The sequence below is a fragment of the Glycine soja genome, chromosome 2 (genome assembly GCF_004193775.1).
Source record: "Glycine soja cultivar W05 chromosome 2, ASM419377v2, whole genome shotgun sequence".
Lineage (NCBI taxonomy): Eukaryota > Viridiplantae > Streptophyta > Magnoliopsida > Fabales > Fabaceae > Glycine > Glycine soja.
Window position 1 is genome coordinate 15,644,247 of NC_041003.1, and position 24,867 is coordinate 15,669,113.

The following is a 24,867-nucleotide window of genomic DNA, read 5'->3' on the forward strand; positions in this document are numbered from 1 at the left end:
TGATACTATAGATAATTGAATTCACTTTCATAAAAATGGTTAATTTTAGATTATCATGTTAATTTATTTTGACTTTTTTTTACGCATAATAAAATTTGATTATCATGTTAATAATATGAAATATTCATTAACTTGATGGCTAACTAATCTATTAAAAATTTAATTGATTGCTTTTACACAAATTTTTCCTTTCAATCATGTTTCAAAACTTAAATTTTACTTAAGTGTTTTGAACTAAGTTTTACTTGAAAGGCTGTTAATTTTTACTATAATCATCTTATAAAATCACATTAAACTTTTGAAAAATTAAACTTATAAAAAAATATACTTTTAATTATCTGTAAGATCATGGTGTGTGTATTAATTGATGTGTGTTGTTCTAACTTGATCAATAATATTAAATTTGAATCATAATTAAACAATTGATTTTTTCTTGGTAAAAATAAAGCAATGTAATGATACTATCCATAATCTTATAATAACTTTAGCATACTCAAGTAATATTGTTTCCAAATGTAAGTGTAAGATACACTTAGAACGTTATATGATGTTATCTTATTTGTTTAATAAATGTGAATCAATTTTTTTCTCCATATAATTTAATAATCTTTTGTTTTCTAAACACGAAGTTAATTCCTTGAATGAAACTTACTATTTCGGAATAAGTCTTTAACCTTGGAGTGAAAAATACGTTGATTAAAAAAAAAATATATTATTTAAGGGGGAGCATAGTTTTGGAAGCAACAAAGTAGGAGTGATATGCTTGATTTTGTGTTGCGTGGTCCCTTACGCAGGTTTTTGTTTTGAAAACTCGAAACCAGATTACAGTAGTATCTTTGTTGCGTGTAGGGAAGCGAAGCAGAGAAAAATAGAAGAGTAGATGGTGGGTGAAACGGCAACGGGGAAGTCGGTTGGTTTAGGTTTGGGATGTGACCCAGTGGTGGGATCCTTGACTTGTTCGAAGAAGAGGGAATACAGAGTCACCAATCGCCTCCAAGAGGGAAAGCGCCCTCTATATGCCGTCATTTTCAACTTCATTGACTCCCGCTACTTCAACGTTTTCGCCACTGTTGGTGGCAATAGGGTACCCCCTCCACCACTCCTTTTTCTTTTCATCCCCCAAGTTTCAACCTTTTTATTTATCAATGCCTTTTTTAATTCTTCATTCATTCCTCAGGTCACTGTTTATCAATGTCTTGAAGGAGGAGTTATTGCTGTTTTGCAATCTTATGTAGACGAAGATGTATGTCGGTCTACTCTACCCTCTTTTAAGTTAGGGTTTCATTTCTCTAGAAAATTGTTTCTGTTTTTACATGTTTTTATGTAACACCAGAAGGATGAGTCTTTTTACACAGTGAGTTGGGCGTGCAATGTTGATGGCACCCCATTTGTTGTGGCTGGAGGAATCAATGGGGTCATGCGAGTCATTGATGCTGGCAGTGAGAAGATACACAAGGTATTTTACTCATTTATAGTACTGAACTCATCATACTCGAAGCATATGTACCAGATGAATAAATATTTTTGCATTTAGGAAGCATTTATAAGAGGTTATATGGGTTTATTGTATGATATAAGCACTCAAGCAGAATGTTGGTGTCCATGTTTGAGTCTAGTTTGAGCTTAGGAAAACGGCTCATGACATTACTATGATACTATACGTTCTTTTTTTAGTTTATTTCAATAAGCTTAACAGAAAATCCTATCAAAATAAGGTATTTTTTTAGCTTAATTTAGTAACTTTCACAGTCAAGTTCGCTAATAAGCTCTTCTCTGAGCTGGTGCTTAATTAAGTTGTTTACCCTGATGCATCCTAAGTTTGTATTGAATACCGTAAATGCTTAATTATATTTTTATTCAAATGCAATGTTGTTAAATGGCAGCACTATGGCCGCCATGGCGAAATGGCATGCTGTTTTTTTGTCAACTGCCATAAGCAATTTGTGAAGGGAGGCCCGCTATGGCTGCCACAATGGCGTGTTTATATGGCAGAATTTTGGCCTTCCACTGTGTGCTGCCATCCACCATTGATAACACTGCTCGAATGTGCCCAGTGTTGGTTGTTAATCTAGAGTTTTTGTTAGAATTACCACTTGCTAAAAGTCTTAAATAATTTTTTGAATTCAATAATGTTGAAAATATATTGATTTTGTACTAATCCCTGCTGCTAACTGACATGATGTCCTCCTCACTGCAGAGTTTTGTTGGCCATGGAGACTCCGTAAATGAAATCAGGACCCAAACATTAAAGCCATCACTTGTGATCTCGGCAAGCAAAGTAAATGGCTTCTCCATATTTTCACTATTTAAAAAATCCCTTGTTTTTCATTCAATGACATCTAATGTTGATCAGGATGAATCTGTCCGGTTATGGAATGTTCATACTGGAATATGCATTTTAATATTTGCGGGAGCTGGAGGACATCGTAATGAAGTCCTAAGTGTTGTAAGTGTATTCTTCACCTGATGTTTCTCCCCCTTTTTCGTGCTTAATTACCTATTCTTGGTGATAATATAAGATTTAGATTTTGGAGATTAGCCCAACTGACTTTTTGTTGCTTACTGTAGGATTTTCACCCATCAGACATATATAGTATTGCTAGTTGTGGCATGGATAATACTGTAAAAATATGGTCTATGAAGGGTAAGCTATTTAGTTTGATGTTTGCTGCGCTGCTGCTATTATATCATTGGTCACTTTTGTTTGTCTTGAATCATCTAGTCAAGTTTCACTATATTTCCCATAATGTAATGGATGGTACCACACCATAATCTTAGAAAAGATAAAAAAACTAAATCAGGCAAAATTACAGAATTTTTTTTTCATAAATAATTATTACTGTTCTTGTCATTGACCAGACAATCAGTGAAATACTTGTGTAAGCGTCAACTGTAACGTAAACAGTTCAGTTTGAACTTTGGTCACGATTGGACCAATGAATCATGAACTAGTGTCTTAACCAATTCAATGACCAGTTCAGTTTTTTAAACATTAATTTCTTTTTGCCATGTAAACACTATTTGATTATCAGATTCAGAAAATAAAAATTTGTAAAATAATGTACTACTAAGTACCATTCGCAGATTAGTTTAACTTTTAAGAAAAAGATTTTTAAATTGAAAAGATTGAGAAATTGATAGGTTATAATTCAGTTTCTAGTCAACGGCATAAATTCTAGAAGTTGTTTATTGGAATGATATTACAGCCAAGGAATATTGCATAACCTCTTAGCATTTGCAATTTTGTGCAACTGTTTGATTGTTGAATGATGGTGCAATTTATTGATACTTATTAATGATGCAACTTTATTATCTAACTATTGGTACTAGGTTGGTAAGATGCCGATCTGAAACAATCATAGCTATTTCATCAGTATAATGAAAATACAGGATTAAGAAAAGTGTCTTTTCCCAATAGGTGGAGTTGGCTACATGGATCAAATGACACCATTGTGTCAATCTTTTGAAAGACTATTAATGGTTCCCTGATCTTCGTTCACCTCAGTTTATGCATCTATCCTATTGGACCTATCCTACACATAATCAAATCTTCTTAATGGATTTGATAAGTTGTTTTTGGTATCTTTGATATTTGTTTCATGATAATATGGAAGCTGCAAGTAACAATTATTTTTGTAATCGCTTGGAAAATTCTTGTGTGGAACATGATGCCCCATTCTGTTTATGCACTGAATCAATTAAAATATGTAGTTGAGTTGATGATTTTATAGTTTGGTCCCAGTCCCACCCTGTAGCAGTGTCCTGTTCCCAAACCAAAATATACACCATTTATGCATGTGAATTTTTTTTAGTGTACCAATTGTATTATTGTCCTTTTCATTTTAATCCATCATGTTTGTTATGTTACTGCAGAGTTCTGGACATATGTAGAAAAATCATTTACATGGACAGATCTTCCTTCTAAGTTTCCCACAAAATATGTCCAGTTTCCTGTAAGTAACAGTTCATTTTTGGTACATATCAATCATGAATATTTTCTAATTTCTTATTTCTAATTCTAGCAATACCTAATTTCAGGTATACAATGCTTCAGTTCATTTAAATTATGTTGATTGTAATAGGTGGCTGGGTGATTTTATCCTCTCAAAGGTGAGTGATTGCTCAGTATCCATCTACTACCAGGTGGAAATTTAATGTTAAGTTTGTTGTGATGGAAAAAACTGTTCCTTAGCTGGAATTTATGACTTCTACTACTTCAAGAGTTTGAAATGCGCTTCAAGGGTACTGTTGAAAAATCAGTAGCTATTGAAACAGTAAATTAATTATTAAGAATTTTATGGTATCACTGTGGTGCTCAGTGCATGTGTTTTGAGTACTTTCTTTAGTAGACAAGCATGGGTAGCTTTGTTGTGTTGATGTTTCTATACTTTTCCTTGTTGCTCAGTTTAAGTGGGAATTGGGAAATCATATTTAATGAAGTTTCTTTCACACAAAAAATGTTTAATAAGATAAAAAAGTTTTAAAGGTTTTTGGACAAGTCCTCCATTTTGAGAACTGAATCATAAGCATAGTAGTATTTCTTAATTTGAATTTTCTCTTATTCATGAAGTTACTTACCAATTCCTTAAGTAACGGATTATGTTATGATTCCAGAGTGTTGACAATGAAATTATCTTGTGGGAACCTAAAGTGAAGGAACAAACTCCAGGGGAGGTTAGTTATAATCATTATCTTTTCTTAATTATTTTTTAATGTGTAACTTTTAATCAGCTTCAGTTTTTTTTTTTTTTTGGATGTTTAGGGTGTAGTTGACATCCTTCAGAAATACCCTGTTCCCGAGTGTGATATCTGGTTCATCAAGTTTTCTTGTGATTTCCATTTCAACATAGCCGCAGTAGGTAAGCTTATCTAATTGCAATTTTTTTTTACATTGATTATTTTCTCTAGCATGTGCAGTTTTTTTGCTACAGTGGCATGATCTATTTATTTCACAATTTGTTCATAACAGATTTCTGACAATTTGGACTAGTTCTTTCACTGGCAAGTTTGTACTTTCAAGATTTTAATTTTATTTTATATTCACTTTTTACATTTTCTGGGTCCGCCAGGTAACAGGGAAGGGAAGATTTTTGTTTGGGAATTGCAGTCAAGTCCTCCTGTACTTGTTGCAAGGTTCGTTTATCTACCAAGATTTTTTCAATCGTTTTTATTTTATGAAATTCTTATTTTGTGTCACCTTGTTCAGGTTGTCACACCCTCAATCAAAATCTCCAATCAGGCAGACTGCTACGTCCTTTGATGGAAGGTAATTCTTCATATATTGATGTTGCCGCTCACAATTTTGAGGCAATGTTGTTTTTTTGTTTTAAATTGTAGTTGTTTCTTGTGTTATGTTGTAGTACTATATTGAGTTGCTGTGAGGATGGCACAATATGGCGCTGGGATGATGTTACAAACTCCTCAGACTAAGTTATCTACCTACTATACAAATCTGATGTACCAATATCACTGATTAAGTCATTAAGTAAGTGTGTGAATCCGCGGGTGCTTCCTCAAGCAAAGTTAATGTTTGTTTTGAAGTTCTGTATGATTCCTCGTTTATGAGATTTGGCAATGGAGAAAGTCATCTACTACCAACACCACCATCTCTACTAACCTTTTCAGAAGACAAAAGCTTGTCAATGCCTTCACTTCCTGCAAATCACCATATCATAACACAATCAATTCTACTCCACATAATAATGGTGATATTATGAAAAGGTATAAATAACTACTTGTTGCATTAGCTTCACCATGAAAAATTAATTGATTTTTTCTTACCATAAGACCGTTCCAAATTTTTGCCAAAACAATTTTTTTGGCCGATGGCCAAAGGCTTTGAATGTAAAACAGATATTAAGTGCTCCTAGGAACAATAGTGTGTGCAAGCCATTTGACGTGCTCAAACGTTAACCTCAATCAAGTCTCCAATTCTCGGGAAGCTGCAGACAATTGCTATTACATGTAACCATTGTATTGTGATTTTGTCATTCCGATGGAAAAGTAGTTCTCACACACCAAATTAATGTTAGGAATATAGTATTTTCTAACACTTTTTTTTTAGACGAAGACTATTTCATTTCATTAGTAATAAGATGGGAAATACAGATTGGAACATAATCAAATTGATAGTTATGGTCCTTATTGATACAAATTCCAACTCCGAAGTCCTGATGATCTTCAAACATTGCCTTGGTCTATGTTGAATTTAAGGAAGCCTTGATACTTTCTGTATTTCTTTCTCAAATTGCACATGATACTTCTTTCTTTTTTTATGTTACGTTTACCCTTGTCTGTTAATGTTATTAACTGATGTCAATTGAGAACAGACAAAATTACTCTAATATTTTTGTTACTCTCGCACCTTTGGTATTTTTTTCTCAAATTGCACTTGATACCTCTATTTATTTTTTTTACATTATTTTTATTTTCCTTTTGTTAATGTTAATTACTAAGGTTAATTGAAATATGTGAGTAGATAAAATTGGCCTAACATCTTGGTTAAATATTCAATAATAAATTAACAATTGACCATGTGAATAAACATTTCTTAAGGTAATAACAATTTTTCCGTTAATATTTGACTCTTACTTTATTGTTGTTAATACTTGAAGAAGATGCAACTTTTGATTGAAACATTATATCAAACACTTAGTTATAAAAAATAAATATTTTTAAAAAAGGAGTCAAAAACACAAATGCAAAGGCAAAATACTAAAATTTGAAGTAAAAAATCATATTCAATTAATAGAAATGATTGAGAACACGTCTAACAAAAACGCATAAATAAAATGACCTGTTACACATAAAAAAAATCAAACTAAGAAGAAGGAGAAGAATGAAGAGTGTTAACACACATATTAAAAAGGTGAGTTCACGTCCAATAAAAAATTATATTCACGTTCAATTAGAGAAAAAAGAAAAGGAAGGTGTTTAAGAATAAGGATCTAGTATAATACGAATTAAACAATTAGGATTTTTTTTTATGTAAAAGTGAGTGATGTCAAATATAATTTAGAAAAAAAAGGAAGCATGAGTATAATTTACTCAATAAAAAAATTACGATGAAATAAGCGCATAAATAATAAAAAATTACGATGAAATAAGCGCATAAATAGTAAAAAATTACGATGAAATAAGCGCATAAATAATTAGCTCTGGTGAGTGGCAATGGAATCCAGAAACTTGGGCAGACTGGGCATAGCATCCACGCTTTAATCGACCACTGCTTCTTCTACTTTTCTTTCCTCAAGTTGTTATCGTCCGCCATTCACTCCTCTTTTACATTTTTAGGGTTTTAACTTTCTTTCACTTCTTTTTTTATAATAATTTGCTCCACTGCTAGGGTTTTGGCGGGAGTCGTCGTCGTCATTGAATCAGCCATGCCTCGGTACATTAACTTCCTTGCTGAAAAATCGTCCATTCCTTTGTATTTCACGTTTCATTGAATCCATGGTATTCATTTTCTTTTTGTTTGATTTTGCATTGCAGGTACTACTGTGACTACTGCGACACCTATTTGACCCACGATTCTGTAAGTTGTTTCCCTCACCGATTTCGTTTCCCTTTCACTTCGAGTTAGTTTAGTCTACTGAATTTGTCAGTAAAATGCATATGAAAATAGCTTATTGTTTCAATCATGGTCATAGACAGCTAGAAAGAGTCTCAACCCAGCAATAATAGGTGCAATTGCAAACTGAATGTGAAGTGTTTCCTTTGTCATGCGGGATTCTCATGTGTAGTGGGCTAGTGGCCCCTCTGTTATGGCTCTAATTTTGTACATGAAACCCCCCACAAATCCTCATTTTTTAACTTGAGTAGTTGGGGGTTTGAAACTAATTTGGGATAAGAACTGATTTTAATGGTTCAGGTTCTGGAAATGTGGAGTATTTTGTATGAAGTCAAGCCAGGGTTTTAAGGAAAGAGGAAATTTGTGATTTTTTCTGATTTTGGGTGAAAAATAATGTTTTTATTGGTGAGTTTTGAGTGTAAGAGGGTTTAAAATGATTTAATCTGTTCTATTTGTGGAGATTTTAAGTAGAAAATGAGGATTTTAAGGTTGGGTCTTGCTATCCCATGCCCTTAGGGCATTGGTTAAGAAACTAAAAAGATAAAATATTTATTGTGAAAAACACAGAAGAGCGTAAAAAAACTCATGAGTAGCGCAATTTTGTGTATCCCAATAAATATTTTTCTCCTTTTTGTTCCTTAATCAGTACCTTAAGACACTGATTAACATTTGCCTTTAAGGTTTTAGGTAAAGGAAAACTGATGAAAGGATTTTATTGTGGCTATTGAAAAAAGTTGGGGGGTTAACTTCAATAAAATTATTGGGGGACCAAATTGCACGTTAATAACAGTAGAGGAACCGAATCATTAAGGTTTGTTAGCCACACTAGGCATCAATACGTTGCTAATGTTGTTTGTGTGCTATTGCAGCCATCTGTTAGAAAGCAGCACAATGCAGGTTACAAACACAAGGTACCATGAATGTTTCTCATTTCTTGAAATAAATGCATTACATTGTACAGCATATTCATGACATTTAATGTCTGTTCATGCTTTCAGGCAAATGTGAGGACCTACTACCAGCAATTTGAAGAACAACAAACACAAAGTTTAATTGATCAAAGGATCAAAGAACATCTTGGGCAAGCTGCAGCGTTTCAGCAGGTTGGTGTGGCTTATAATCATCTAATGGTTCAGAGGCCTAACCTTCCTCCTGTATTGCCACCACCAAGATTGCCTATTCCTGGAAATGCACAAATACCTGGAAGCCAACCACTAATGCCAGGGATGAGACCACCTGTCTTTCCTAGACCTCCTGGTGCACCAGGTGAATTTGATCTTGCCCATTCCTTTTGTGATTTTCATAAAACTTCCATCTCCTCTTATTGAAATATTAAATCTGGCTTGGTCTGTCATATTCATGTCTTTTCATTTTACATGCAGACATGTGATTCTTTGATTTATTCTCTTAACAATGACTCTCATTATGCATATCCCAATAGCTAACAACAAATTGATTTTGGTTTCTACTATTGCAATTGCCTTGTTATTTAAATTTCCTTTTAAATATATGGTACTTCTTTCGTTGGCTTTTCTGTATTAGAAAGCACTATTATAAATAAATAAAATAAGTTTTGGACTAGAAAACCTATCTGTTTTTATCTGTTTCTTTAGTTAGAATTTTATGTTTAAAGCTGCAACTTCTATTCTAATGCTGAAAGTTCTGAAAAAATTGGGAGCCAAGTTCAAGCTAGTTCTTTTATTACACAACATCTGATGTAAGCGATTTTCAATTGGAGTTCACAGGATATGTTTCTGCACCTACCATGCCTCCAATGTTACCTCCACCTGGTGCTCCCCAGGCACCAGGTCAACTAAATACCATACCAAGGCCCCCTTCATTAGCTCCCCCTCCAGCAGTTCCTGGAAGCACTGCTGCTCCAGCTTCCAATGGTGCTCCCTCTATGGTATCATCAGCAATGTATCAAGCCAATCCTCCGGCACCATCATCTGGAAGTTATGATAATTACAATGCCAGTGCTCAAGCACCTGAGGGTAATCACTGACCTGGTTGAACTGGTATGTTATTTTATATTGATTATTGGATTTTACACTAATACAATACTTGTTCAATAAAGTTTTTCTGCCTTTTCTTTGCTATTTCCAACCGTAACTCAGGGAGAAAGCATAGTATTTGCTGGGATCAAGTATTCATTGAATTTCTACTAATCAACATTCTTTACTATTTTATTTGTGTTATGCAGGTCACTCTGCATAATCTTATCTCTATTAGAGTCTTATGGCTAGAGCTATTTGTGCTCTCCCTACCAGCTGTTCATCAAATTAGGACTCTCCATTTGTGATCATATATAGAGTAATCATTGGTATGTAGCATGTCCAGCAGCTTGAATGCAAGAAATTTTTATGTGTTATGTTTTTGGTCCCAGATGACAGATTTATATCTAAGTGCCAATTACTAGAACTTTTTTATTTTGACATGACTTGCTGATGATAGGTTCTATTCTGCAATTAATTTGTTTTTAATCTGAGTTTTATTAGTGATAAATGTAGATTTGGGAAAAAAAATCATAATTTCATATCATGTGTTATTGGATTTGAGTTCCCTAACAAAAGCATTGCATGTTTAATCAAGAACAAAAGTGCATTGATGTCTTGATTTCAAATTATGTATTTTGATATTGTTGTAACTTTTTATATTGATTATGCTTTCATTATTGTGATTAAGTTATTAGGAAATAATATTTCCCCTGGCAATATTAAAATACTTCAGAAAGTTGAAGTTCCTTTGTCCTCTTGAAGCATATGCTGTTGTTCAAAAGTTCATTCGTAAAATATTTCAGAAATAATTACTTGTGTCTTACCAATGAATTATATGGTATGTCAGACAATGATGAAATATGGAGATTCATTTCTTGGATTACAATAATTATTAAAAAAAATTACTTCTGTTGGTCTTAAGATTCTCCACATGGGTCAAAGGACTGTGCAGCACCTAGGTGCCCCCTTGTATATAGTTATGGCTTGGGTTCCTGAAATGGATTGTACCAATTTTCATTTGCATGTTTGGCTTCAGCTTTTCATTGGCCTAGAAAAAATTCTCATCAACCATAGGTTCAATCAAGTCATATCCCATGCGAAAGACCTCTATATGTATGAACAATCTTTTGCATGGACGTCCAGGAAATCTTCTCCCCAAAATTTTTAACTTTAGCCTGTGGCTGAAAGTTCCGTTTTCACCTAATTATGATGTCACATTAATCTAAATATAGCGCGCATAATTTCGATAACCATTTTCTTCGTGGATATAACACCGTTCTCAACCGAAAGTCTCAATCGAAGTGATTACCAAGGACGAAATTTTCACTTTGGTCCGAGGAGAAAAAATTTCAATTAAGTAGAAAAGGACTAAGGTGAATAAAATTTTGTAATATTTGTCGAATTGAAAGATTGAAGTAATATTTACAATCTCGGGAATTAAAGCAAAAATTTACACTTGATTAATTAATTTCTAGATATAATTTTAAAGCACAATGAGCTGTAATTTGACCAAAAAAAGTTTTTAGAATGTACCTCTTTATAAAGTTTATTTTTCACAAACATTCAACGGACTTATACCAGGATGTCGGGGGAAAAGTTTAGAAAGGGTTAGTTAGATTCTTTTCTCACTTTATTTTAAAAATTGTTTTAAAAGATAAATTTACATTATTCAACAATTAATTTTTTATCTAAAACTTTGTTAAGTTTTCAAAATAAGTGTTTTTGAAAACTAAAAATTAAAAATAGCTGAGAAATGTTTTTTCAACCTCATCTTTTGTTTTCTTTGGGTTTTAAGTTCTTAAACTATTTGAGCATTTTTAATTAAGAAAAATTGTTATACACTAATTTTAAAGACTCAATTACAAGATTGTAGAAGATCAAAGACTTAACTAAAAAATTTCAAAAAATTCACAAACCCACTAATATATTAAAACCTTTTCTTAAAGTATTGTATTTTTAAAGACAAACGTTTTAAAAGCTGAAAAGTATTTAAGGGACAAATAAATTTTAAGAATCAAAATTATTTTTTAAAATGATAAACTAATAAGTCTTCACTCTGCAGAGCTACAAATAAATAAATAAACACTTGTGCATCACTGGCTCACTACTGTAGTAATTAATACTGTAAATACTGCTATAAAAAATAATTGGGCATTTGGTCTAGTGGTATGATTCTCGCTTAGGGTGCGAGAGGTCCCGAGTTCAATTCTCGGAATGCCCCACATCTTATTTTGTTTTGAGTGATAAAAGTAAAAGTGTTCACATGCATTCCCTGTGTATAAAAGTATAAAATAATTTAAATAACTTACAAAAAAGTAAATTATCAATATTTTTATGTCTTTTAATAACGTTTTTATTATATCATTGTACACATCATAATAATAATACTAATAGTAAAAGAAGAGACTTACATAATCTTAATAAAATTTTATAAGTTTCAATAACTTTTAATTAATATTAAAAGTGTGCTAAAAAGAATTTGCTAAGAAAAATTTTATTTTTAAGAATCATTTATCGATAAACAAATTATTTTTAAAAACAAATGCTAAAATTAATAAGATGTTGACAATAAAAACATGTAAACAAGAAAGACAATACCAACGGGGTTGAATTTAGGGAAATGGATAGGTTAGGCTCGCAGTGAATCAAATTTGGATCTCTTTTAAGAGTTATTCATATTTAATGTCCTATGGCTCAAACAGGATTATTTTTTGAAGAAAGAAACATGCGAAAAACAATATATTCGGTTAAAACTTAAATATTTTTTTAATCTTTTTAATTTAATATTTTTTTATTTTTAGTCCTTATAAAATTATTTTTTTGTTTTTATTATTGTAAATTATTTTTGGTCTTTATAACGATTTAGATAACGATTTTTGTATCGTTCATAATGTTATTTAAAATTTTTAAGACTAAAAATAAACAAATATAATTTATAAGAATTAATTTTTTTTTTACAAAAATAAAAAATAAAAAACGATAACTGCAATAACCAAAAATATATTTAAAACAACTTAAAATTAAAATCATTTGGACGTAGGATAGGATATTGGGGAGTTGGAAGCAGAAGAGAGGATAAGAAAAAGGAACCAAAACATGAACTCAACCTGGACAACACATGCTATGCTGTGTTGCTGCGCCAACAACACTGAACTCAAACTCATTGTGTTGTGAGTTGTGAAAATGGCGGTTGCACTATCGAGTTGCACTTCCTTATCCTCCGTGCTGTTCTCCACAGTTAAATTCCGCTACTCACTCAGACACAGACCCATCGTCGCCTCTTTCCATTGCAATAATCACCCACTCCGAGTCTCCTCCTCCTCCTCCTCTTCTTCCTCCAAATCCAATCGAAAAAAGGAAGGTGCAGGGCACAAGAAGCAGTCAAAAGATGAGAGACCTGCAAGAGGGAATGTGCTCGAATCCCAACCAACTTCTTCTAAACCTTTTGGCATTCAGAGGAAAAATAAGGACCTTATCTTCGACTCCAAGGATCAGCAGGTACACTAACATGCCTACCCTTTTTATTTTTTAATGCTGAAATCCATTAAATGTATCTGCTTTAAATATTTTAAGGTGTTATTGTGGCGGCTACGCAGTGAACATGTAAGAACTGAGGTTTCACTTCGGGTGTGTTTGGATGGAAGAATTGTCCCTCCTTCCCCTTCAAACATACCCTAGTAGTAGTAGTATAACTTGTTGTGTTGAGGAAGTTAAGTTTGAGGTTGCAGGTTCGATTCCCGTGGTAACAAAAACTACTAAACTAACAATTAACATTTGCCGATAAAAAAAAAACATGGTATCCAAATTTAATCACTATTTTGTGTTGTGGAAACATAAAGGCTTGATTTTGTGGTTGTGCTGCATACCTGATAATTGAGTTGAAAATATGAATGTGCTGGGGAATGAGAGTTGGCTCGACTGGTGGGACTCAACACCATTGACAAATAGGTCTTGAATTTGATTGCTGGTTGCATGCTTCCTGAGTCCCAACCTGGGAATGGGGAAATTTCCACTGGTGTGTGTTAGTCATTGGTATATTGTAATTACAAAACCCAAATGGTTGTTTTGGTTAAAATATGTTGGATGTTGATCAATTTAGTAAACATTTGCTGGAATGGTGATGTCCTATACCAAGAATCCCTCCTCTGGAATTTGCCTTCTCTTTACTTTTAGTTTTAGGATTTTGGCCATTAAAGAGTAATTTCCCATTTTAGGCATAGAATGCCACCCTGTAACTGTGGCGGGGAAATGAGGGGATGGATATAATGTCAGAAGAGGCATTTAAAACAAATATTAGAGAAGGACATATTCTATGAAAGTGGCAGTTCTTTTTTCTGGTGGTATTTAAGAGATACTTGAGCCAAAGTGATTATTTCTCCTTGCATGATTCTCCTAACTTCAAATAATTATATGATTTCAGGTTGAACAGAGTATTTTACAAGATTCGGCTTTCCTTAATGCAGTTGTGAAGGTGAAGTTCAACTCTTATATTTGCGGTTAAGAATTATTTTTATTTTGTCTCAAACCATTGTATTTGGAGGAAGTGCACCTCAAATTTCAAATTCCAAACCCTAAAAATGCTATTTATTTCATGCCTCTATCTGTGTGTACGTGTTCTGGCTGGTTCATGTCCTTGGTAGGGAGCATTCTTGGATGTCTTTAGATTATCTAATGATTTCAAGCTTCTGAATTATCATTCATTTAATCATAGTATGATTTGACAGTTGACACCTCACCTAATGTCAAGATAGACTCTTTTCTATACCGCCCATAGTTTTACCCTTTACAGTCCCTTCAAACAGTATCTCTTATTCTTTACACGGAGCAATCATCATCATGTTAATTTCGTATAATATTGTTGTGGTATACTTTTTTTTTGCATCGCTCTTGTATGCATTTTGTCTTAAAGTATCTTGTTCCTGTACCATCTTTAGGTATACTGCACCCATACTGCCCCAGATTATTCACTTCCTTGGCAAAAACAGAGACAATACACTAGTACTGGAAGGCAAGATTTTGAAAACCTTGACTGTAGAGTAGTAAGAGTTCTTATTTCGTAATCTTACAGACCACATCTTGTGCAGTGCATTTATGATTGGAGATAGGAAACTATTAACGAATGCACACTGTGTGGAACATGATACACAGGTATTTTCCTGAATTATCCTATCTCCAGTATATTGTAGATTTTGTAATACAAATTTATTAATGAGTTTATGACAAGTTCTTATGTTGCCAAATGGACCTTATTTATAAAATAGCCAACCAAAAGTGGATAGCTAAGAGAAATTATATAAAAAGGGCAAGCCAACACACGAGCTTCCCACCTAGTGGGGTTTGGGTAGGGTAGATGTACAATTGTACATAGCCTTACCGTTGCAAGCTGAGAGGCTATTTCCAAGATTTGAACTGGTGACCTCCATGTTACAAAGTACCGCCTTACTGTTACACTAATGCTTGCCTTCAATAAGTCAATTTCCTGATATTTCAGAATGAAGAAAATAAAAATCATCGAAGATGTAATTGATAGAACTTTTCTTTGTTAAGGAAATTGACAATGCCTATTGGCTCAATAACTTGTGTTAAGTACTAACACATTGCAAATTTGTAGATCTGAGCTATGAATAACATGCCTGGTAAAACTAAAACTTTAAGTTTGTATCCTTTAATGTTTCTACTTTATCTGATTATTTCTAAGGTGTGATGTGTAAAGCAAGTTAAGGAGATTCAATTGTTACCATTTCCTTGGGATGATTGCAGGTCAAAGTCAAGAAAAGAGGGGATGACTCAAAATATGTGGCTAAGGTGTGTTTCCTGCAAAGGAATTGCCCTAGTTTTTTCTCATTATTCTATTATCTGGTCAAAGTTTGGATGTCGAACAATTTGCTTGACTTATCTGGCTCTGTAGGATTGTCTCATTTATCCTTGATATCACACTAAAACCAGAGAGTATCAACAACAAAAAGTATCAGCAAATTAGTTTGTTAAAATTTGCAAGTGTAGGAAAAGTTGTTATTTCTTGGGTTTATATTCTAAGTTATACAAAGTTAAAAAAAAATTAAATGTATCAAATTTAGAGTACACATCACCCCTGCACGGGTAAAAGTTGGTTATAAATGGTAAAATTTAGGAAAGTACAAGTCAATGCCAATCACATGCAATTGCAACTTGTAAGGGTGGTGCAAGCCCTTATAAGTTTATGGGTTTTATTATTGCAATTCAGGTAACTTGTAATGATCCTTTTCAAGAATTTAAGAACAGTAGGACAAATAAAATGGTTTTCATGATTCAAAAAAGTTAGTTCTTGATGGACATATTTTGTCGATTCATTTGTTTGATTGTTATTAAAATTTATGATGATATGGAAAACGGACATATTTGTTAATAAAATTTAGACCATAAATATATGGCCTTTATTTCATATATCTCAATTCTCAACGTTATATATATCATATAAACAATGATAAAAAAAACCTATCATGGTAAAATATAAAAGTAGTATTAAGTATATTTTGTTTTTTTACCAAATAATGACATTCAACTGACAAGGAAAGGCTTTGAGACATCAATATTTAGCACATGTTTACATATTTACTTTACTAATTGGTGGAATCAATGGAATGTACAGGTTTTGGCAAGAGGTGTTGATTGCGATATAGCTTTGCTTTCAGTAGAAAGTGAGGAGTTTTGGAGTGATGTGGAACCTCTCAGATTAGGACGTTTACCACATCTTCAGGTTTAAAATTGTCTTTGTTTTGGTATTTCTTGATTGTAGTTTTCCCTAAAGAAAGGAGTTAGGTGATTTGTTAATGAAGTCAAATTGAAATGAATAACTAATACTCCCTCTGGTCCTTAATATAAGGCACCATCTAGAAAGAATTGATGGTCCTTTTTGTAAGCCACTTTACAATTCCTATGAAGCATTTATTTTTTTTCATTATTTGCCCTTATTAAATACTCTAAGTATTTATGCTTTTTAGTTTTTGTTGATAGTGGTGTATAATGCTCTTAGACTTTAATGTTTTCACATCATCCATAACAAGTATAAATTTTCATGTATATTTCTGTTTAAATGGTTCACAATGAATTTATTTATGCTTTGTTTCTGACTTGAAGGATTCTGTAACTGTTGTGGGATATCCTCTTGGAGGAGACACAATTTCAGTGACAAAGGGAGTTGTATCTCGTATAGAGGTTTGATATATCCAATTGAATGTGAAATTTACCATTTCATCTATGTGAAATCAATCAATTTTTTTGGTTTACAATTTTAGTGCTCAGTTGTTGGAAAATAAATTTTAACCAGGTCACATCATATGCTCATGGATCGTCTGATTTGTTGGGCATTCAAATTGATGCAGCAATAAATCCTGGTTAGTATGTCTTGAAGTAGTTTAAATAATTTGCTTCTGGAAAAAAAAATTCTCTACTCTATATTTTCCTATTATATAGTATAACTGCCACCTGTCATTGAAATATCTTCTTGATAAACTCGAACTTGTTAAATTTTAGGTAATAGCGGAGGGCCAGCATTCAATGACCAAGGGGAGTGCATTGGAGTAGCATTTCAGGTATATTGTTTGGCCTGCAATTAGTTGATGTGTCATTACTTACTTGGTTTGTATACTTTGCTATGGAAGGTCTGCTTTCAGTGCTTTGTAAGAAAATTATTACACACTTGTGATCTTGGACATATTAAAATACTCTTGTTAGAGAGAATGACCACTTTTCAGTTCTGTTAATTAAGAAATAATATTACACTAGATGTTGTTAGATATTAATTTGTTCATGAGCCTTCGCCTAAACAACTTGTGCTTTTGGGAAAGTGGGTTTATGATGTGGTATTTAGATTTTATTGCCAAGTGATCAGGGAATCAATCTTTGGTGCCCTCCATTCATCTAGATAAAAAGTTGAAGTTTAGCACAAGGTATGTTATGCTTGTACATTGTCCACACTTCAAGCCCAAAACGTCTTGCATGAGGTGGTGGGTTGGTTTTTGACATATCATAATATGTGTATCTTTTGCTAACTGATCAGAAACTTCATTACATTATCTGTTTTTTCTGGGTCATTTTCTTATGGGACATCTCCTCTAGGTCCTCAGATCTGAAGAGGCTGAGAATATTGGATATGTGATTCCTACAACTGTTGTATCTCATTTTTTGACCGATTATGAAAGGAATGGCAGGTATACTGGTAAGAAACTCTTCTAGAATATGGTTATATTTGATAGATTTGGCATGTCACTATGTCTTATTTGAGTAAGCACACTGGATTGTGTATTTTTTACTGGAAACAAGCTGATTTTTTTAAGGTGAAAGACAGACAATACAGGGTTTCCCCTGACAATATGGAAACTATACTGACAGTCTCAAACCATATTTTTACTCCTAGGTTTCCCTTGCCTTGGAGTACTTATACAGAAGCTAGAGAATCCTGCACTACGTGCATGGTTGAAAGTACAGTCTAATGAGGTATGTATGTCTTTGGCTAAAACCTTCAGTGGTATGTTCTTATGCTACAAATTTAGTTGTCCTATGCAAGGAGATGATTTGTTGGAACGTTGGTGATTGCATAAATGCCTACACTAGAACTTGACCTAATTAATAACATCATTGAGTTGGTATTTTGTATCACATCATTACAGTGCACACACCATATTAACAAAATCTTGTTCTGAGTGTTCTTTTTCTGTCTTTTCCTTCACCCATGCTTAAACCCTATAGTTTCAACAATAATTTCATGGCATTAAATTTTGATATTTCACATTGTCATTTGCAGGGTGTATTGGTACGTAGAGTTGAACCAACTTCTGATGCAAATAATGTATTAAAGGAGGTAATGTGGATATTTTAACTTGCAAGATATTGTCCTTGAACGGCATGAGAATACTGCCAACAAAAACCTTGAATCATTCCTCTAAAACATTCTTCTAGGCTTCTCTACAGTCTAGTAGAATGTTTAAATGCCTAATTCATTTGATTTTTTCATGAATGGAGTCCTAATAAAGGGGACTGGCAAATTTAAGAAATGCTATTTGTTTGTCAGAAACAAAAGGATGAGCTAGCTTTGGGGTCTAGATATCATCACAAAATTTGATTGTGTTCAAAAATTGAAAAGTTCTTATCCATGAGGTGTCTAAACTGTCAATTTCTGTGTGCATTTCTTCTTTATTGTCCTTGTTTAGAAATCACTCATGTCCTCTCAGATAAAAATAATTTGGTTATTTTTTGTCATTAACTTTTAAAGTAAAATACAGGAGAAGATTCACCCTTGGGTGTTACATATGAATTCTTCTTTTCTAAAACCCATTGATCAAGGCATGAAATTTCTGGTCAAACTTGCCATTGCAGGGTGATGTGATTGTCAGCTTTGATGATGTTCGTGTTGGTAGTGAAGGAACAGTCCCATTCAGATCAAATGAGCGAATTGCCTTCCACTTCCTCATTAGTCAAAAGTAATGGTTTCATTCCCACAAATTAAAATCTGCATTTGATTTATAGTTTTTCACTTAATTTCAGTATTATCATACTAAATTTGCTAATAGATTTTATACAGAAGCTATATCTGTGAGCTTTTGACTTGGCAATTGCTGAATTCAAAGGGGAGAATTTAGTGAGAGAGAACAAACGAGCGAGAGAGAATTTAGATAATGAATTGAAAAGCTTTTCTTATTCTCGTAGAATGTAGTACATAGGTTCTGCATATCATCTGTTTACAGAATAGTGAAGACTATTCCCTAGGATTTAAATAAGTGATGCAACTTCCTGGATTCTAATACCCATGAAAATTAAATACATTTTATCATGTGATACATGAACTGCACACACTTCTAACAGCAATATTAATACCTTAGGAGTTTTCTGTTTTTATTTTCAATTACAAGAATGTCACCTTGTTTTCAAAAGTTTGTTTACGTAATTAGTTAAAACAAACATGAAAACAGAAACAATAAAAAGTTGTTTTACTGTTTTCTATCCAAACTTTTGAAAACAGAAAATAAAGTGAAATAAGGTGACATTTTTGTAATTAAAAGTGAAAACAGAAAATATTTTCTCAAACTAAGCAACCTCTTATATACGGCTGCCCTTATATACTTTGCTAACCATTCCCCAGATTTTTCTGTGTTAATTTTTCTGCGAAGATCATTTAATGCATGCTATGTTGGATATACTCATTAAGTTGTTTATTGTCCAGCTTCTGATAGGGTTTCATTTGTGATGAAGCAAGTTTCAGAGCCTTTGGCATTTGCTTTTGTTGCCCATTGATGTTCTTAAAATTGAATCCTAGAGTAATGGTGTTATACAGATTTGCAGGTGATACTGCAGAGCTTGGTATCATCAGAGCAGGGACATTAATGAAAACTAAAGTTGTTTTAAACTCACGAGTTCATTTGGTATGTGATATATCATTGAATTTTGGTATCAATCAATTTCATGATATTGTTGATCTAATGCTATTTGTTTTGCAACTTCTTTTTTCTCTCTTCAAGGTTCCCTATCACATTGATGGAGGTCTGCCTTCCTATCTAATAATTGCTGGTTTAGTATTCACACCCCTCTCAGAGCCATTGATTGAGTATGTTGTATTTCTTATATATTTGGCAAATTTTACAGTGTTTTGTTCTTTCCTTTTTTCTTAGTTGGGTGTTGTGAGTTAGTATTTAATTCTTTCATTATAAAACTTTTGGCAGGGAAGAATGTGAAGACTCTATAGGGGTAAGTGCAGAATTTGTATGGGTTAACCTTAAAGCAAAAAGTTGAAATCTAATTAGTTTGTGATTGAGTTTTATTTTATTTCCTTGGCCAGCTAAAATTATTGGCAAGGGCACGTTATTCATTGGCAAAGTTTAAAGGGGAGCAAATTGTAATTCTTTCACAGGTTGAGTGCTGAATTTCTTCAAAAAAAAACTTTTCATATGTTGCTTGATTGTATTCTTGAGATTCTTATGCATCACATTCGGCATTTACTTTTTTATTTACCTTTATCTTATTTATTCAACAATGTCATAGCATTTTGTAATCAGATGCTTAGTTGCTTTATGTGGTATAATTTTGCTTTGCTTCTTACTGATTGACAGGTCTTGGCAAATGAAGTCAACATAGGTTATGAAGATATGGGCAATCAGCAGGCAAGTCATTTCCACATGTGAGATTGACTCCCATATGCCCAATACTTAATGTATGTTTCTCCAAAATGATTTTTTTTTTCAGGTTGTAAAATTCAATGGAGCTCGAATTAAAAACATTCATCACCTTGCACACCTCATCGATTGTAAGTTGTTACCTTCGTTATCTATTGTGCATTCATTTTATTTTATGATATGTCTCAGGGTTGTTCCATTACTTTTCTCTTTCTCAGCATGCGAAGACAGGTATCTGCGTTTTGAATTTGAAGACAGCTATGTAGCTGTTTTAGAGAAAGAAGCTGTTGCTGCTGCTTCACCCTCCGTACTGAGTGATTACGGAATCCCATCTGAAAGATCTTCTGATCTTTCGAAACCTTATGTCGATACACTAGAAGTAGAAGGTGACCAACCAGCAGACCAGGAATTTGGTGATAGCCCAGTTTCAAATTATGAATTTGGCCCTGATGGACTACTCTGGGCATAAGAAACTTGCATCTGAAGATATCTGTGTGAAATTTCTCATGGCGGCAGCATTTGTAGCAAGTGATCACAATTTTGGGCTGCAGAGAAAGTGCTGCAACAACATGGGGCAACCTTGATGTGAACACATGAATGGTTTTATGCTACCATGGGGGCATGTTAGAAGCAACCTATTTAACAGAAAGGCGTAGGACCATAGGAAAGAGAGTTCGTGATTATTTTTTCCCATGTATGTTTTATTCTTTCTTGTCACTCTTCTTGATTTGATAAACCCAAATGATGTCTTCTGGTTTGATATCTACATTTTTCACGCGCATTCTGTATTTTTAAGGAAATAGTGAACATAAGAGTGACTTGTATACGCCTTTGATGCAATCAATGTAACATTTTACAGTACATTGATTTTAAGTTTGTTCTGATTGAAGTTAAATGGCATCAATTTAACATTTATGAAGTTAATAGTGCTCAGTTTGAATGAACTTCATGTCTTTTAGAATTTTAAATTTTTGTTCTGATTGATTTATTTGAATTGATTTTAAATTTGATTTTTTAGTATGCATAGATATTAATTATATTGGCTATGTATATTTTGTACTTCTTTTTCTTCTTTTTTTTTGCTGAAGATTTTGTACTTACTTCATTATCTTGTTTAAAGTATGCTAATTGGCATAACTAAAGAAGAAGCAAAATGTCAATTTTAACAATGAAAACTCTAATCAATTTAAATCCAACCAAAATTGAACGGATTCTTATTTGGACAAGAGGAAAATGTAATCAAATCAATTTACCTTTTTTTTTATAACTTTTCAAAGAATTACAGAAACTTATTTTGCCAGTTGGTAGCGTATTGCATCATCATAAGGTGAAATGCTTGATTATTCAATTCATAATCAATAATCAACCACCGTAATATGATTTTTTTTTTAGTTTTTTGAAAAAGAATTGGTGTATCGCTGTAACGGAATTTGAGAGTGGAGTATTCGATTATGGTACGCCATAAAAAAAATAAGTTCTGTGGCAAAAATCTGAATATAAATAAGATTTAAATATCTTTTTGGCCATGCAGTTCAGCACTATTTTTATTTTCGTAGTTATAATTTTTATTTTATTTTAATAATTATATATATTTAAGCCTATAAATAATTGATTTCTCATACAACACCACGAAAAAGTAATGACTTTGTTGAGAGTGGGATTTGAACCCACGCCCTTTCGGACCAGAACCTTAATCTGGCGCCTTAGACCAACTCGGCCATCTCAACTTGTTGATGATAGGTGATAAATAAAATTTTATTGTATCTCAAATTGGTGTAAAGTGAGTTGTCACTATATAAGTTTAGAGCGGCACCACCATCTTTGCATTTTGGTGTCCATATTTGAAATTTCCTTGCTAGTCCCTACCATTCACACTAACATGTCACAAAGTCTTTGATATTAAATAAATAAGGAGTGTGAGTGTGATGCCTATAGTACTACCCGACAGTCAAAAACAAATATTTGTTTCATATGTGCTATCCATCAATGACAAAGTAAGTTCACAAGGAAGAAATAGCGTCAACTGACCCACCCAATAAACCACCCAAAATTAAACAAGATATGCAATGCATGAATGAAAGAACAATTCCCATTCTACTATACCATTTCTACTTTGGCCTATTTATTATTATTGTACATACTCGTATGCACGGTTTTTCTGTGGGACTACTCTGAATTTTATTTTTTCACCCCTTCTTTTTGCTATACAGTTTGACTGACAACTGACCTGTTGAGGACCCCCAAATGCCATTTCTTTTGGATGGCTGAAATAAAATGAATCATGCCACTATAATCATTACTTAATAATTATATTGCCACATTAATCAAATGTTTGATTCTCATAATAATTACTTAAAGAATTACACTTATTAAATAATACTATTACTATACATAATTGTTTGATTGTATAAGCTTGCATACGTTAAAAACTAAAAATTAAACTCATTGGGTTATTTTTGTATTTTATACAAAAGTAACCAGTATATTCTTTTGGATTTCCACCCAAAGTTAGAAGGAACCAGTTCCTTAATATTCAAGGTTCTGGGTTGAATTTTACATTTTTAATGATTCATTGTGTGTAAATAAAGCACTCTTTTATCTATATTTCACTCGAGTGAAATAAATGGTCTTACTTGATTTGAAGATTTAGAGGGAAGTTAGAATCGGCCAAACGTACTTTACTTCATGCCTAAGAATTTCTGCAGTCCTTAAAAGAAAATTCCTGAATTCTTTCTCAGTGTTTTTTATTTTTATTTTAAGACTCAGAGCTTATCACGTGGACTCTGTGAAGGCCACTATGGTGGAGCACATAAGTGGCCCCCTAATGCGTCTCTAGAAAATAGGTGGGACATGCATAAAGGAAGTAAAATTTCAGATAAAAAAACATTTGGGAAAATTAAATCTCACATATTCCTAGTAATTGGTATGCTAACTTTTGTAACAATCCATGTATGTTTTTCTTCTTATTTCTTATGTTTATTTTTATGCTAGGGGACACCTAATGTTCATGTGCTCCACAAGGAAATTCACTTATCAACTTTGTCTTGTAGCATGCAATGTGCAGCTGTAAGATAAGAAAAAAAAAAAAGGTTCCAATGATCAACTGCCACTAGCATTTGGAGCCCACCACCACTTCCTGTTGAGTGCATGTAGACCCTTTTAAAGTTATGTACTTCAATGATGAACCTCCTCCTCAGTTTCACCACTCTCCAACTTAGAGCAGTTTTCTCTCGGAAACACATTCATTATTAAGAGTGAGTTCCTCATAAAGCAATTGATATCATCTTGCCATCATTTATGGCTTCCTTTTGGCCATTCTTGGTTATGTTCATGGCCTCAATGGCATACAATTGTTCATCATTGGCCTCGGCTTCTCGACAAAGCATGCATGTTTCAACCATCTCAGCAGCACCAACAACATTGCCAGGTGCCCCTCTATACTTCTCTCCAACCATTTCACCAGATATTGAGCCTTTGTTTCCAACCCCTGGACGTGCTGCTTTCTCTCCATCAGAGTCTTCAATTCCTACTATTCCTTCAAGTCCTAGCCCTCCCAACCCTGATGTCACCAATAGTCCAGGGTCAGTTTTGGCTTTTCCACCTTCAGAGTCTATGCCAGCTATGGCCCCATCTTCCCATGGTGCATCCCTGCCACTTTATTCAGTTTTGCATCTTGCCATTCTGGTAATTTGCATAATGCAGCTTCATGGCATGTGAATAGATAGATGTTGGTGTTTCTGGTTATGTTTTGGAAGCACGTTTTGACTGCATTTACTGTTCTGGGTAAGTTGAAGTGCCTATGGTAGTATAATGTTCCAAAACATTAAGATTTGTAAACATTTTTATGTGTCTATGTGGTATTCTGGGTTATTTGAGTGTAGAAATAACAGTCGAGGATAAATTTTTTCATGTTATATCAGTTCAGAAATAACTCAGGAGATGTAATGTAATAGGAAACTTGTGGTGTGTCTAAGCTTTACTCTATTATTTTTAGTATATGCTACATGTCTTTCATTTTTTAGTATATATTATAGTTGTAATTTTTTAGTTTCTTTTACATCTGGTAATCTACAAATTTTAGTGTATATTGTAGAATTCAGGACATGTAGGGGCATTCAACTACTTATTATGTATATTGACCATTGGCCTCAGCAAT

At 33.2% G+C, this 24,867-nt stretch overlaps 4 protein-coding genes and 2 non-coding genes across 7 annotated transcripts; 5 read left to right on the forward strand and 1 right to left on the reverse strand.

The window, feature by feature from the left end:
• Window positions 1–732: 732 nt before the first annotated feature.
• LOC114390588 (polycomb group protein FIE1-like) lies at window positions 733–6,120 on the forward strand. 2 transcript variants are annotated; one of them, XM_028351384.1, is made up of 13 exons: window positions 733–1,084; window positions 1,178–1,243; window positions 1,334–1,456; window positions 2,198–2,278; window positions 2,354–2,446; window positions 2,569–2,644; window positions 3,874–3,953; window positions 4,039–4,110; window positions 4,615–4,674; window positions 4,763–4,859; window positions 5,070–5,133; window positions 5,207–5,266; window positions 5,361–6,120. In XM_028351384.1, exons 1-13 carry the CDS (start codon window positions 881–883, stop codon window positions 5,428–5,430), a joined length of 1,146 nt encoding a protein of 381 aa, XP_028207185.1. In that variant the 5' UTR covers window positions 733–880; the 3' UTR covers window positions 5,431–6,120. The 2 variants fall into 2 exon arrangements, with proteins under 2 accessions (XP_028207185.1, XP_028207193.1); XM_028351392.1 differs by having other exon boundaries at window positions 1,337–1,456.
• Window positions 6,121–7,095: 975 nt separating this feature from the next.
• Window positions 7,096–10,123, forward strand: LOC114390603 (U1 small nuclear ribonucleoprotein C-like). Its single transcript, XM_028351404.1, has 7 exons — window positions 7,096–7,252; window positions 7,346–7,390; window positions 7,492–7,534; window positions 8,440–8,481; window positions 8,569–8,836; window positions 9,316–9,588; window positions 9,774–10,123. The coding sequence occupies exons 2-6, from the start codon at window positions 7,383–7,385 to the stop codon at window positions 9,573–9,575; spliced, it is 621 nt and encodes a 206-aa protein (XP_028207205.1). The 5' UTR covers window positions 7,096–7,252; window positions 7,346–7,382; the 3' UTR covers window positions 9,576–9,588; window positions 9,774–10,123.
• Window positions 10,124–11,716: 1,593 nt separating this feature from the next.
• TRNAP-AGG lies at window positions 11,717–11,788 on the forward strand. The gene has a single exon. It is a non-coding gene; the product is annotated as a tRNA-Pro (tRNA).
• An 817-nt stretch (window positions 11,789–12,605) lies between these two features.
• LOC114390612 (protease Do-like 2, chloroplastic) lies at window positions 12,606–21,635 on the forward strand. The gene is made up of 20 exons (XM_028351416.1): window positions 12,606–13,065; window positions 13,988–14,038; window positions 14,502–14,575; window positions 14,652–14,715; window positions 15,328–15,372; window positions 16,196–16,303; window positions 16,684–16,761; window positions 16,874–16,940; window positions 17,080–17,138; window positions 17,665–17,764; window positions 17,963–18,042; window positions 18,350–18,406; window positions 18,922–19,025; window positions 19,877–19,964; window positions 20,061–20,146; window positions 20,262–20,286; window positions 20,378–20,449; window positions 20,649–20,699; window positions 20,782–20,842; window positions 20,930–21,635. The coding sequence occupies exons 1-20, from the start codon at window positions 12,751–12,753 to the stop codon at window positions 21,178–21,180; spliced, it is 1,836 nt and encodes a 611-aa protein (XP_028207217.1). The 5' UTR covers window positions 12,606–12,750; the 3' UTR covers window positions 21,181–21,635.
• A 722-nt stretch (window positions 21,636–22,357) lies between these two features.
• On the reverse strand, window positions 22,358–22,438 carry TRNAL-AAG. The gene has a single exon. It is a non-coding gene; the product is annotated as a tRNA-Leu (tRNA).
• A 1,435-nt stretch (window positions 22,439–23,873) lies between these two features.
• Window positions 23,874–24,737, forward strand: LOC114390630 (classical arabinogalactan protein 26-like). Its single transcript, XM_028351438.1, has one exon. The coding sequence runs from the start codon at window positions 24,009–24,011 to the stop codon at window positions 24,426–24,428; it is 420 nt and encodes a 139-aa protein (XP_028207239.1). The 5' UTR covers window positions 23,874–24,008; the 3' UTR covers window positions 24,429–24,737.
• Window positions 24,738–24,867: the final 130 nt, after the last annotated feature.

What these genes read in the sequence shown, in the direction of transcription:
- LOC114390588 (XM_028351384.1), top strand. Translation starts at nt 881, where the DNA reads ATGGTGGGTGAAACGGCAACGGGGAAGTCGGTTGGTTTAGGTTTGGGA. An exon ending in CCACTGTTGGTGGCAATAGG is followed by an intron (nt 1,085 to 1,177) that starts GTACCCCCTCCA and finishes TTCATTCCTCAG; the next exon opens with GTCACTGTTTATCAATGTCT. An exon ending in GTAATGAAGTCCTAAGTGTT is followed by an intron (nt 2,447 to 2,568) that starts GTAAGTGTATTC and finishes TGCTTACTGTAG; the next exon opens with GATTTTCACCCATCAGACAT.
- LOC114390603 (XM_028351404.1), top strand. An exon ending in CCTATTTGACCCACGATTCT is followed by an intron (nt 7,535 to 8,439) that starts GTAAGTTGTTTC and finishes GTGCTATTGCAG; the next exon opens with CCATCTGTTAGAAAGCAGCA. An exon ending in TAGACCTCCTGGTGCACCAG is followed by an intron (nt 8,837 to 9,315) that starts GTGAATTTGATC and finishes TGGAGTTCACAG; the next exon opens with GATATGTTTCTGCACCTACC.
- LOC114390612 (XM_028351416.1), top strand. Translation starts at nt 12,751, where the DNA reads ATGGCGGTTGCACTATCGAGTTGCACTTCCTTATCCTCCGTGCTGTTC. An exon ending in AAGGAATGGCAGGTATACTG is followed by an intron (nt 17,765 to 17,962) that starts GTAAGAAACTCT and finishes TTTTACTCCTAG; the next exon opens with GTTTCCCTTGCCTTGGAGTA. An exon ending in TAAACTCACGAGTTCATTTG is followed by an intron (nt 19,965 to 20,060) that starts GTATGTGATATA and finishes TCTCTCTTCAAG; the next exon opens with GTTCCCTATCACATTGATGG.
- LOC114390630 (XM_028351438.1), top strand. Translation starts at nt 24,009, where the DNA reads ATGGCTTCCTTTTGGCCATTCTTGGTTATGTTCATGGCCTCAATGGCA.